General features: G+C 37.4%; 1 protein-coding gene across 5 annotated transcripts in view; it reads left to right on the top strand.

Annotated features, from left to right (window-relative positions):
• The window catches only part of GBE1 (1,4-alpha-glucan branching enzyme 1), a 292,266-nt gene that overhangs the window by 211,962 nt on the left and 66,251 nt on the right, over positions 1–14,053 (top strand). For 2 of the 5 annotated variants that reach the window (XM_067466680.1, XM_067466682.1), the window contains one exon: positions 9,813–12,571. The exons of 2 other annotated variants lie outside the window; for them this stretch is intronic. In XM_067466680.1, the coding sequence (XP_067322781.1) occupies positions 9,813–9,869 (57 nt within the window). In that variant the 3' untranslated portion in view covers positions 9,870–12,571. Of the gene's footprint in view, positions 1–4,077; positions 4,561–9,812; positions 12,572–14,053 lie in introns of those variants that run through there. One more of the 5 variants, XM_067466681.1, reaches the window with a different exon arrangement.

Here is a 14,053-nt window from a genome sequence, read left to right on the forward strand (position 1 = left end):
ATTGTGGTAGGGATTCCTTTTGAAGATAGACAATAGAAGGATAGAAGGAGCAAAAGCTATCAACTATCTCCTTTATAAAGACATTTACTGGAAATAATCCCTATTATTATTGTGTTCTTGTCTTCTCAAGAACTCTTTGTGATGCCCCGGCAGATCAAATAACCCTCACACTCATATTATCCTTCAGAAAGTATCTACCTTAGCTAAAATAATTGTATAATAGCCATGCACCTATACGTTTTAGTGGGAACCAGTCTATTGTAAGCACATTTTTATTCCCATGCAACAGAACTAAAGAAAAGTCAGCAAGTCCATATAAAACATAAGCTCAAATTCACAAGTCTGTAGACATCTGTGATCCAGATAGGATGTACAGGAAAACAAGTTGAAGAAGAAAAAAGGAAAAGAAAGGAAAACACTGGAAAAGTTTGTGAAATATCGTGTGAGAAAGGAGAGTGATAAATTGAAGTTGTAAGGGCCATTACTCTGAGAAGTTGCTTATTTCCATTATGATAATGGCCCACCATGACCACATATATTCTATTATACAGGAACAGGTTCTAAAGGCTATTAAAAGCAAACAAAGCAAGCTAGAATCCAGATACCATGTTAATTATCCAAATACCTCATCTCTCCACTCATCACTAATTTGAATAATATTTTTAGTGTTAGTTTTGTTTTCTTCCTGGCTCATCCATTTCAAGGTCACTCAAAATTACTTCAGTGCTTAATACCAAATTGTACTCATTTGCTAACTGTTTTTAATTAATGTAAACAAACCTTAAGATTAAATTGTTCCTATTTGCTGGTGCTTGGATAACAGATAACTTTTTTTTCATCCATATAAATATAAATGGATGGAAATTTTGGTATGCCATTTTTTGTGTTATGACTTCAACTTCAACACTAAGAGTTTCTGCAATCTCTTTCCTGGCTTTAGGGTGCCATGTTCATAAAACTGTTAGCAAGGAGAGTCCTTTCCTCAGAAGCAAATAGTGTTCTTCCAGTAGAAATTAATTGTCTTCAGATCCAATCCATCTCAAATTAGTAACTTTCTCAATTACAGCAAGTCAGCAAATCTTGATAAAGATTGCACAACCCATGCAGAAGAGTAAAGTAAGATAGTCCCCGCACACTATCATACACACATGCACTCTATAGAAAAAATATATATTGTTCTCTCATTCTACAAACACTTCATTCTGGAATTTATATTGAATTGGATATAATAGAAGTTGAAATATTTGGGAACTATTTGTGGAAAGAGATGCCATCTCCAAACCCTATGAATCCTGAGACTTTCGACAACTATCTATCTAGAGCCAATCCACATTATATTATATGGATTAAATAAAGCAATAAGTATGCTCAGAGTCTTATCACAGAATATTTCATTGGCTCTGCATCATTACAAATATAGACACTCTACATTTTTCAACCATACCTAATGAACACTGTGAGTAAAGGGTCCATTGTGAGTAAATGTTATGTTTGAAATTAGCTTCAGAACTATACATTCATAAATTCCATTGCTCTGTCTTAATGTTTTCTCTGCACATGAGAGTGAACTGGCTGCAATAGAAGGGTCTCTTTTCATGCCACAATTGCAGTGCTATGGTTCCACTTTAACTGCCATGACTACATTCCTTGGAATCCTGCAATATTTCTGAAATACTGGAATTCTCTGGTTGAAAGTTCTTAGGGCCCTTCCAGATAGGTCTTATATCCCAGGATCTGATGCCAAGTGTTGTGCTTTAAACTGGGTTATATAAGCCTGCACTGCCAGGTAATCTGGGACAAACAGAAAAACTGGGATCAGATCCTGGGTTATAGGTTCTGTCTGAAAGGGCCCTCGGTGTTCATCCTTGCATAGAAAATAATATGGTTCCATAAGAGAAAACCCTGGCATTTAAAATGGAATCATAGTGATATAATTGCATAATGTGAAAGGGCCCAATGCATAAGCAGAAGCAGTGATCCTAACAAAATGGAAATGGAGACAAATCTGCTGCCAATAAATATATGTAAGGAAATAATTTCATTTGACATTGTATCAGGTTATTCATTTATTTATTTTATTGTTTAGTTCTAGATTAGTTGCCTCAAATCATCATTATCATTTCATATTTAACACATGCCTCACAGCTTTTTATTATTACTCATATAGACATATGGTGGTAGCACATTTCTTGTGGGAAATCAAAATGGCCTATTGTCATCACCCTGCCCAAGGGAAAGAAGATCCTTTAAATGTATTGTGTGCCTCATCCTGATAGATAAATGCTTACTAATTTAACCCATCTCACCTTCATAGTTCTATAGACTTTTACACATATGTTTTTGTACTTTTAAAAAAATCAAATTCTTAGGTTCTTGTAGGTTTTTTCGGGTTATAGGGCCATGTTCTAGAGGCATTTCTCCTGATGTTTTGCCTGCATCTATGGCAAGCATCCTCACAGGTAGTGAGACCTCACTACCTCTGAGGATGCTTGCCATAGATGCAGGCGAAACGTCAGGAGAAATGCCTCTAGAACATGGCCCTATAGCCCAAAAAAACCTACAAGAACCTAGTGATTCCAGCCATGAAAGCCTTCGACAATACAATCAGATTCTTCTTCGCACATGTTTAAATCTAACTTTTCTTCATAGTTCCTGTGTTACAGAGCTAGGACTTGGCATGAAAATGATTGCCACAAAGCTTTGTATCTTGATTGTGCAGTGGTGCACAGTGTCACTCTACCGCTTTCTGTGTTTTTTCCCCTGCTGGAACAAGCTAGCATTAGTCTCTGTCATGTCTGTTCTTCCACTTAATTGGCTAGCCATGTAATAGGCAGGAAATTGCTTTTGAGGTATGTAACCTGTTCTGAGCTGTTTGGAGAAAGAGCCAGGTATAAAAAAAGAACCTGTTGTGTAGAATTGGTCTGCCTCTCTCTCTTTCTCTCTCCCTCTGATGCACACAGTGAACAAGAGAACAAGAGCTCATGCTGATGATTTCATATAACCATTTTCCCATGGATTATGGCAAGCATTGATTATGTTTCTCTCTGCACAGTGTGACATGGCAGACTGGCATACTCTCAATTAGCTGTCATTTTATTGGCTATTATGCTACAGTATTTGACATTTGTCTACAAAATATGTGTTACTGTTCTGACATGAATTAATGTGGACATTTAGTCATGTTAAGATTCAAATTACAGCATTCGTAGAACAAATGCAGGCAGATTTAGTTATTTTGACATTCCATTACATCCCCCATGGAATGAACATTAAAATAAGTAGATGTGGGAAGTTATACACTGGATCTGCTCTTATCAGCTGGAAATGCCTTGGCTCTAAGGGGATCACTGACTTCCTTGGCTTGGCCAGCCCCCTTTCTGGTGGATCTAATAAAGTGGTTTCCAACCTTTTTTTGAACAGGGACCACTCTCCAACATTAGTACCATAAGGGTTACAAATCAGTTTTTGTTCAACTTTAGATTAAGTTTGGTTATTTGGGTGCTGTTTCAGAAAATTGCATTGGATAGACCATATCAGCTCTAGTTTCTGATACAGTACATATGCCATCAAGTAGTCACCACCTGCTCGACTACAGAAAACCATATTTAATAATCAAGAACTGATGTGGTAGTAGTAATCTTTCGTAGGTAGTCAGCTTCTCTCCTCCCAACATCCCCATTACCTCGGCACTATAAGAAGGTTTCACGAGACCAGTCTCTCTCATTACCACATGGTTTTGAGGCAATGGTGTAGTAATGGTGAGGCCAGGGACCATAATTTCGTTCTTTTAGACCACTGGTGGTCCACAGACCACAGGTTGAGAACCACTGATCTAATAGGATAGCCCACCCTTACAGCTTAATGGAATCTTAGATTACTTGATTGATTGAAGGGCTACACAAGTCTAAAACTTCATGGGGTCAAAAGTCTTGTCCAGCCATCTCTTTATTTACACCCCATCTTATTCCTAGACTAGGACTCAAGGTGTTTTATGAAATAAAGAAAATGACAATAAAAGAGTTGTAGATTAACAACATACAAGAGTTCTTCATGGGTTCTCTGTCTTTGATTTTTCAGATGTTTTGATTTCAGACCCAAGAAGCTCCAAACAGCCTGGCCAGTCATAGTGGAAGGTGAAGTCCTACCAATTGGAGGGCCAAAGGTTGAGCACCATTAGTCTAGGTTCATTGTAAAATGCTGAACTGGCTCATCTGTTTGATAACAAAGTCCCTATATGTTCTCTTCCCAAGTGTATATCTACTTTGTTGTATGTCCCACCACATGTTTAGAAGCAGGGCTAGATCTAAGGTAGCAAACTGCCACCAAATACAGTTAAATTTGAGTAAGAAGAATTATGAAGTCTACAGCATTGCAGGGGTGGCATGTTTCCTCTGACATTATATCCTGTGGTAGAACTGCTTAAATATATGTTTACCATGTGTCAATTAATCATATATGGCAAAGTATTCACACAGATATCCATTTAGGAGAATTTTCATTTTTTTTCTATTCTGCTTTATCTCAAAAGGACTCAAAGTGACTAACAATAAAAGCAATATAATATATAAATTGGAACCGTAAAACATGCAAATATTAAAATAGAATTAAACATTATTAAAATAAACAGGTAAAATTAATTAAAAACCAATTAAAAATTTTGGAAGACTTCCTGATCTATGATATGACAATGAGTCTCTTCTGCAAAACTTATTAATATATATTATTAAGTAACTACGCTATGTAAAACTTCTATAGAAAGAAACACAGAGTTTGGGTCAATATTTGGGCTTCACAAACATGGAGAATTTATAAAATTATTATGAGAAGTTCTTTAGATCCAACCTTTTATTTTTCTGGCCAGGATTTCTTGTATTCACTTTGTGGTTTCTGATGTGATTTTAAATGGTTCATTTTTAAATCTAAGTTTGCATGGAAAAACCTTGTCTCTAAAAAAACATCTGATAAGGCAACAGACTGAAAAAAGCATAACAGCCAAATACGTAACACTGAGTTTTATTCCCCGTGATTTAAGTGTGATACTTTTCCCAATTTTTTCTCAGTATTTTGTCTCTAGAGGACTTCATTGCACAGAAAATTGTCAGGGAGAACAGAAGAAGCTAAAATTGGAAGAGACCAAATACAAATAAAAATAATGTTTAATCCTTACTTTTAATGTTGCCTTTACCAGAGACAAAAATGAATATTGACCTGAATTAGGGCAGTAACCAGTGAGGTATGTCTTTTAGATCCTTCTATTTTGCCAAGATTGGTGATCCTGCTCTCCCTCCCTCAGCCTCTTTGACACCTTACAACCTGCTCCAGGATGCTAAGAAACCTGAAGTTGGGGTATCAACACTTCTGTAGAGAGCAGTCATATTTGGGGAGTCAAAATTCTTCTAGCACTACATGTGGAAGTGAAACATTGGATTTTAGCTACATGCTTTATTAAAGCTTGCCATACTGATAGCGATTGATGAGGGTTGTGGCCAAGTCCATCTGCATATCATCTTTATATGCCTTCTGCTGACTTTATTTGGAACTTCATTCATTCAGAAGTCCAATTTCCCTTCCCTCAATATGCTATCCAGTAAAGCAGATGAACAAGCAACCAGTGAAAAGGAATGTCATTCCTTCAGGAGGAATATCATATAAGCTTTGATTTCCACTTGTACAGTGAATGTAGGCGAAATGCCAAGAAATATCAATGTGATTGATAGAGGAAACCATGTTAGATAAGTAAATGCCAAGTGACACAAGGCAGTTAATCAGATTCTGTAAGAAGACAGGTGGCACAAAAAACAGCAACTGTAAAAAAAAAAAAAAAGGCTACGGTACCTGATACTGCCATTTGCCATCTTTCCATTAATACCTTTTGAATAATAATAATAATAATAATAATAATAATAATAATAATATGCACACTGTAGGCAGGCATTTTTATTGTATTCTGTAGAAGTTGAAGATACAAATGAATGGAGTAATTGCACTGATTTGAAATATTTTACAATTAGATTCATAGAATAGAGTTGGAACATATCATGGGCCATCTGGTTCAACCCCCTGCCATGCAGGAAAGCACAAAGTATCCCATGAGCAGGATTTAATACCTTAGCTTAATTCTTATCAACTTCTTAAATATGCTTTTTCATAATTCTGAGAGGCAAACTAAATTTGTTAAATATATCTGCATTTGTAAAAATGAATATAGATTTGGGTTTATATCATAATTATCAGAAGAGCAATAGATTGGGACAATCTATGTAATATTTCTTTCCCTGTTGCAGAACTGATGACAGTGTTAATCCTGGTTGCATTAGGAGGGCATCCTATAGTGGAACAGAAGAATAGTGAAAACAGTTCTACTGAACAAGCATATTTTTTGTCAATTTAAGCAGGTTCTTTGAGTCCTGGTCTAACTAGCTAGGACTTCCCAAAAGAATAGACAGGCAGTAATTGTTTAGAATGATGTTTCCCCATAAGTTGGAAATTAAGCCTCTCTGCTGGTAACATCATAAATACTTGCAGTCTGCCATAGTATCAATATTGGAGCCATGGAGTCATATTTGTTTTTCTTGACCACCTGAGTCAGTGGTTTTCTCTTTTAGCTGAGATTGGTTACATAGCAAAGTAAGTTTTAATGTTTACATTTTGGTTTAATTTATATCATGTTTTAAAAATAGTATTTCAAAACATTTATATTACACAATCAGAGATATATACATACATATGTGTGTGTGTATGTGTTCATTTTGACTTATGAATCATTACTGTGTGGGGTGTCTTTATATTAAAATTTAGTGAATTTAGACTAGGCATCCTCAAATTTTGTAAACAGAGGCCCTCAGATATTGTGGGGCCAGACTATAGTTTTTAAAAAGCATGAATGAATTCTCATGCACAATGCACATAACTTATTTGTAGCCCAAAGAAATTGAAAGAACAATACGATATTTAAATTGAAGAGCAATATTTACCAACATAAACTTACCAGTATTTCAATGGGAAGCACGGGTCTGCTTTTGACTGATGATATAGTCCAGTTAATTACGATTGTTGTATGCTTTCAAGTCATTTCACACGTAGGGTGATCCTAAGGCTAAAGTTTAGGGTGGAGGGGGGGGGGGGGGCAGGTAAATGACCTTGGAGGGCTGCATCCAGCCCGCAGGCCTTAATTTATTTATTTATTTATTTATTTATTTGCTTTATTTCTATACCGCATTTTTCAGCCCTTAACAGGCGACTCAATGCGGTTTACATGGTACAATTATCAACAGTGTCAGTGCAATTAAAACATAGCAATGCAACAAACAGGATCAACAGCATCAATCCACAACAGTTAACAATCAACAAGACAGAACAACAAAACAGACATAACATAACGCCTCAGTTGAAATCAGATCCGTTCTCATAATCCTTGTGCCATTCCTATGTTCCATTTACCGTCTTCCTATGATTGGTTGCACTGCTTAACCAAACGCTTGTTCATAAAGCCAGGTCTTAACCATTCTCCGAAACGTCAGCAGCGAAGGTGCCTGTCTGATGTCTTCCGGTAGGGCATTCCATAGCCGAGGGGCCACCACTGAGAAGGCCCTGTCTCTCGTCCCCACCAAGCACGCCTGTGACGCAGGCGGGATCGAGAGCAGGGCCTCCCCAGACGATCTTAATGTTCTGGTCAGTTCATAGGTGGAGATGCGTTCGGAGAGGTAAGCAGGGCCAGAACCGTTTAGGGCTTTATAGGCTAAAGCCAGCACCTTGAATTGTGCCCGGTAGCGGATTGGCAGCCAGTGGAGCTGGTTCAGCAGAGGGGTGGTATGCTCCCTGAGTGCCGCTCCCGTTAGCAACCTGGCCGCCGAGCGCTGGACCATCTGAAGCTTCCGGGCAGTCTTCAAGGGCAACCCCACGTAGAGCGCGTTGCAGTAATCAATCCGGGATGTAACCAGAGCGTGGACTACCATGGCCAAGTCAGACTTCCCAAGGTACGGGCGCAACTGGCGCACAAGTTTGAGTTGTGCAAATGCTCCCCTGGACACCGCCGAAACTTGGGGTTCCAAGCTTAGCGAAGAGTCCAGGATCACACCCAAGCTGCGAACCTGCGTCTTCAGGGGGAGTGTAACCCCGTCTAACACAGGCTGTAACCCTATACCCTGTTCGGCCTTTCGACTGACCAGGAGTACCTCTGTCTTATCTGGATTCAGTTTCAATTTGTTAGTTTGGGGCCCTCTGATTTAAATCAAGCTGGTAATCACAATAGGTGCACTCCTTCTTCTCCTCTATAATAGAAGGTGTGTTTATTTTTTAAAAAATATTACCTGGAGTTACTGCTGTGCAGAAGAATCTTTGGCCCTAAGCTGGGCTTGGTTTGAACCATCCTTTTTGTGACCATTTGACTACCATTCATTCTTCCAAATTTGTCTGACTTGGAAAGACAGCTTTGAGTAGGGCTACATTGCAGTAATTTGTGTTTGTTTGAAACTGACAGCTACTTAAAACGGCTTCCGGTATATATAAAAAATGAGGAATAAATCCTTCAGCACTTAAATCCGTGGCAGTAAATAAGTATAAATCCTCCACCCCTACAACTATCATTATTTTACTTTACTCGTAAATTTGGAGGCGCATTATTCTAACCCATATATCCTTTCCTGCTGAGCAGATTTGTTGGAGTTATTTATCACAGAAACCTTAGGGGGAAAACACTCTGTTCACTGACGAGAGCCTAGATGCATTGGACATGCTACAGTCTGGTTCGATGAAGATCAGCTGTTCTTTTCCCTTTTTTCCTAAAGCTGTTTGCTTTACACCTTTCATTCCGGTTGCCGACTATAAAAGCTTTTCATGCCGTCAGTCAGGCTCTGGTTCGGAGATAACATGGCTGAAAATAGCATTATATTAGGAATGCCAGGAGAAGGAGGAGAATCTTAAAACACTGGCGTTGTCAAAAAGGAAGCCTGCAATCTTCACTCATCTGCTGACTGTTTTCTAATTGCATTGTTATTGAGTTCAGTTTATATGATCAATTGCATTCAGCGGTCTTTAAACTACCACATATCAAGGTAATTGGTAAACAGAATGTATCTGTCATGTTTTGAGTTGTGAGCCTAATCTGTACTTGGAAGAAGTATTGTGTTGAGAGTATGCCATCACTACTTTCTTTTTGCCTTGTTCAGAAAAAAGAAAACTTTTGAAGAGCAAAACAAAAGATAGAGTACAATCAGATAAACAGTTTGCGGATAAGATTAAAAGTGTTAGTGGAAGAACTTAATCACAATTTGTTAATTCAAATGAATGTTTGGTTCAAGATCAAACTTAGATTACTCCTGTATGGACATGTTGGTCCTCAAATGCCTTGCTGTGCCATACTTTGTATTTACCTGTATAAAATGACATCACAGACCTGGGGCAGCTTTAATTCAGAATGCAATAGAGCTCAGGTGCAGCAGTAAGCGTTTGTCATTTATCACTGTAGAGTGTATCGACCTGGATGTCCTCAAATGTCTAAAATTGGCGATTGTAAATCACATGGAGCCCTCTAGTGGCAACTGCATTGAAACCTATCAGCAGATCTAGCTTTAGGAAGTGTCAAAGGTAAAGGGAAATGCATCATTCCTATTACCCCATAGGCCTCAGGACAGAATGCCCAATTCCATTATTCTATTATACATTTAATGAATATTGATGGTACTCTTCATAAATATGAGTTGCTAATTGCATATTTCATGCTCAAATGGTAAGTAGCTTATTTTACTCATTTAGATTTATTGCCTTCCTTAGTCTAAAGGCTTATTATGAAGAAATCGTTATCCTTTTTTTAGGTGTACATTCCCAGCAGAGTGGCCTTGGTGTTCCAGAATATGGATATCCAGAACTGAAAAATCCTCCTAGAGCTAGATCCATGACTGCAAAGATCAAGCAGGGTTTTGATCTAATGGTACTGCTGTATTTACCAGTTTGGAAACATTTCAATATGAGGAGATGTTAATACTGATTGAAACATGTAGTAATTATTTATTTATAATTGCAAAGGATTCCCATTGGGAAATGCACATTCAAAGCAAACATATGTAAAAGGAGAAGAAAGAAAACAGCATTGTTAAAAAGGAGAAGAAAGAAAACAGCATGTTATGGAATTTGGTGTCAGGACAGCTGCTATCAAAGTAATGCTCCCAGTATTTTATCAGGAAATGCATGTTGGTTTCCAAAAATTTCTACGACATCGTTTATAATTTGCTGTTCAGCACATTTTTTATATTAGAACTAGGAAAAGTTGAAGATTATTAATTTGCTATCAATTTCTGTAATAATAACATACTTCTTTAACTCTAGATTCCAGAGTAGTGGGTTGTTCTGTATTTTCTTATATTAACCCATTTTGAAAGGCTTGTAAGCCTCCTTAAAAATGTATGCAAAAATGATTTGTAGCAACCATATGAGAGAATGGCACCAACCATCATCCTTGTAGTAGCCATATTGACAGTATAACACTGGTGGATTTGCTACTGTCAAAATGTATGGAAGTGACTCGGTTTTGAAATAAATAACTGAATCCCTTCTTTTATATGATTGCAAAATTAAAATTTCAAATCAAACGTCTCTGGCTATAATGTTGAGAATCCTGTGTTCTGTGGTAAAACGTAGATGGTAAATGAGACAATATCTGGATAAAAGCATTGTGAGGATTGTGTTTTCTGAATCTTGCAAACAAAGGTAGGAACCTTTGGCCTTCCTGAAGTTTTGGCCTACACTTTTCTTGGGGTGCTTCTTGACAGCCCAGAAATCTGCACCAAAGTGGGTTTTTAAAACCCGCTTTGGCATGAATTTTTGACCCACTAAAAACCCAGTATTTCCTGAGGGGTTGGCTACATGCCATCCCGATAACAGCCACCCCAAAGCCCCCCTCCCAAAAAAATTCCCCCTAAAAAGTTAAAAAAGAACCTTACCTGGCTGATATAACATTCCTCCTCACACCAGGAGGGCATAAGAAAATGCTTGCCAGGAGATGGGGGGGGGGGGTGGAAATCCTCCCCCGGGTCTCCTGGCTCATCATTTCCTCACACCCTCATGGCACAAGGAGGATCATTACAGCAACCAGGTAAGAATTTTTTCAATTTTTAGGGTTAAATGGAGGGCTGGGAGGTGCAGGTGGGTTCCATACCAGACCTTTGGGCTCCAGGTTGGAAAATGGGGATTCACCCCCAGGTAGTCCTGGGACTACCTAGAAGTGAGTTCCCACAGACCCAATACACTATTACAGACAGGCCTTTCAGGAAGGCCTCGATCTAATGGGGTATCTAATTAATTCAGAATAACTTGGGTTATTCCAAATTAATTCAGTTTTACAGGAGGCATTGTTTGGATGACTCCAGTAAAACCAAGACAGGTCCCGGTTTTTGGGCCAGTCTAGATGGGCCCTTACTGTTGTCCATCCTGGAAGGGCTTTTGGGGAATTACGATGTAATGTGTTACATGTTCCCCTAATCTAGAAAGTTACAAAATCTGGGAAACCAAAGATTCCTCAACTTTGCTAATAAAAATCACATCATTTTCAAGCATATTTAAAATGAAATATTTTTTTTTACTTTCATTAATGTTTTCTTTGTATTAAAGCAGGTTATAACCATTAGCATGAACCTTACCCCTTGTGTCCACCTTTATTACATTGCTTCACATTTCAAATCGAACTGTTCTGTTCTCCATGAATAAAGATAAAGAGGAAATTATTATTTGAATCCAGCTGGGTTATACATTTGAAATGACAGTTGGAAACATCTGATTCTTTTAAAATGAGAATCATGTCATAGGTGTGGAAGATGTATTCTGAATTATTTAAAAATAAATATCACATCATAAAAAATCAGAAGATAAAATGTTTACAGAAGAATTCCTGTTGGTGTGTATTTGACTAGCCATCTTTTCTCACTTTGCAATATACAAAGCACTTGTGCCAGTATTCAGTGTGCCTTCTTAACGCTTTACAAAAGCAAGTATTATGGATCAAAGTAGCCAGTGATACACTTGTTAAACTGAGTAGGTTTTTCTTGTACATCTCCAATGTAGTTTATATGTTATATAAGCAGAATGGCTTACGTGGATCATTACCACGCTTGCAAAAAGTTTATAGTAAACCAGGCCCGTCAACACCTATCTATAGATAGATATGTAGACATGAGAACACAAACCTCACCCCTCTGCCTACAAAACAGAGGCATTTGTAAACACAGTCACACCTACTGTAGTTAAATTTGCTGGCAAAGTAATATATGTTGCTCTGCTGATTAATATCCCAGTGGCCAAAGCAATACAATTGTCAATTGTTAAAAATTGAGAAAGTTCCTGTTTGAACAGTTAAAAACCAGTCATTCTATAATTCTTTTGCATATTTTAAATCTGGAGGGGAGATAAATAGCTCTATGAATATGTGATATACTTTTGTTAAATTGATTTATTAATATATAATGAAGATTTTTCTAGCCCTGTGTACGGAAATGTAAAGGATATTGTTTATGTCAAACTTATGCAAGAAAAGCAATAAATATGTAATGTGATTAGAAACTAAAAATTACATGAGATATTGCTTGTGTTTTTGTTTTGTTTTTGTTTTTTGTAATTTAACTCATGATACTACTGATGCACATCTGAAGTTTTCAGCAAGAAGAAATATTAGGATAAGCAGAAGAAATGTAGGACTACAGGATTAATTTATATATAATATCTATACAGAATCACAGCAGAAGTAAAAAGCACAGAATGCTTCAATCTGATTCAGAAGGTTGCCAAATTACAGTCTTGGCTGTACTTTAATGTCAAGTTGCTATATTGCTATAAGATTTTTAAAGTATATTTGTGTATGTCTGTTTGTACACAAATACTTGGAAAGCATCTGATTTTACCCTTTAAAAAATCAGAGCAGGAAATTGCAAGAAGAACTACATTGCTATGCTTGGTGTCCTAAATACATATTTCATGTCCAAATATGCATTTTGCTGTAGGAAGTGTAAATTAAGACTGAAATTCGGAGTATAGTAAGTACTATTAAGAACAGTAAGACTGACATATTGGGTTCCAGCCACAGAGCTGACATTGTGAGTAAGGAGACAAATTTTAGAACACCCTTAGAGTCTGATAGTCAATTTTACATTAGTTTCTACTTACAGTGTCAACCTGCCCTGACAGAAACTTGGAATCATCAACAGGGCTTGAAGTCCCCTTTTAGTATACTCTGTCCTTTTTTAAAAGCAGGAATGCTTTTAATTAGATTTTTTTCATGGAGGAAAGTGAAGTCTCTCAGAATGCATAGCCATTACTACACTTTTTCTTATCTGCAGACATAATTTATTCAGGAGATGGACCTAGTTTTCTGAGCAGTCAAGTCATGGATAAAGAATCCAGATCTTATTTTCATCTAAATTCCTTATGTTCACATGACTACACTCTTTGTTGGATCAGTCCTATAATTCTGTCCTGAAATAGGGTGATTTTGTGTGTAACCTATACATTGTGACTGAACAAAGTGTAGTCCTGGAGTGAAATCCAGCCCTCAAGGCTATATTTATGGCACTCAGACTCCCTGGACTGCCCTTTCTTGCCCCTGAAAAATGATTGTTTCTTTTGAAAGCATGCCAGATAGGCAATTCACTTTTTTAAAAGGTTGCAGTGATCCTTCCCACTGATCAGATTTTCTCTGCCCCCTCCTTCTTTGACCATCTGTGTACCCCTAAAGAGTCTCATAATAGAAAAAGCATTATTGGACCCACTAAAATTCCTAAAATCTCCTAGTGATGTTTAGAAGATATTATTCCCTATTCCCATTGTGCAAAAGAGAAACACATTCTAGGAATACTAGGTCAGGAAAATAAATAGAAATTTGAACCTATATCCAAATTTAGCATGGTGTCCAGCTGGCACAACTTCTTGTCAAGTTAACATGTTAGATGTAGCAAGGTGATACACATGTAGAAATCCAGAAGAAGAGAGGAGAAGTATGATTTCAAGCTTTCACTTTAATTCTCACAAAATGTAAGGGAACTCTGATGTATATCTTTTTGACAGTGAGGAA

The sequence above is a fragment of the Anolis sagrei genome, chromosome 3 (assembly GCF_037176765.1).
Source record: "Anolis sagrei isolate rAnoSag1 chromosome 3, rAnoSag1.mat, whole genome shotgun sequence".
Lineage (NCBI taxonomy): Eukaryota > Metazoa > Chordata > Lepidosauria > Squamata > Dactyloidae > Anolis > Anolis sagrei.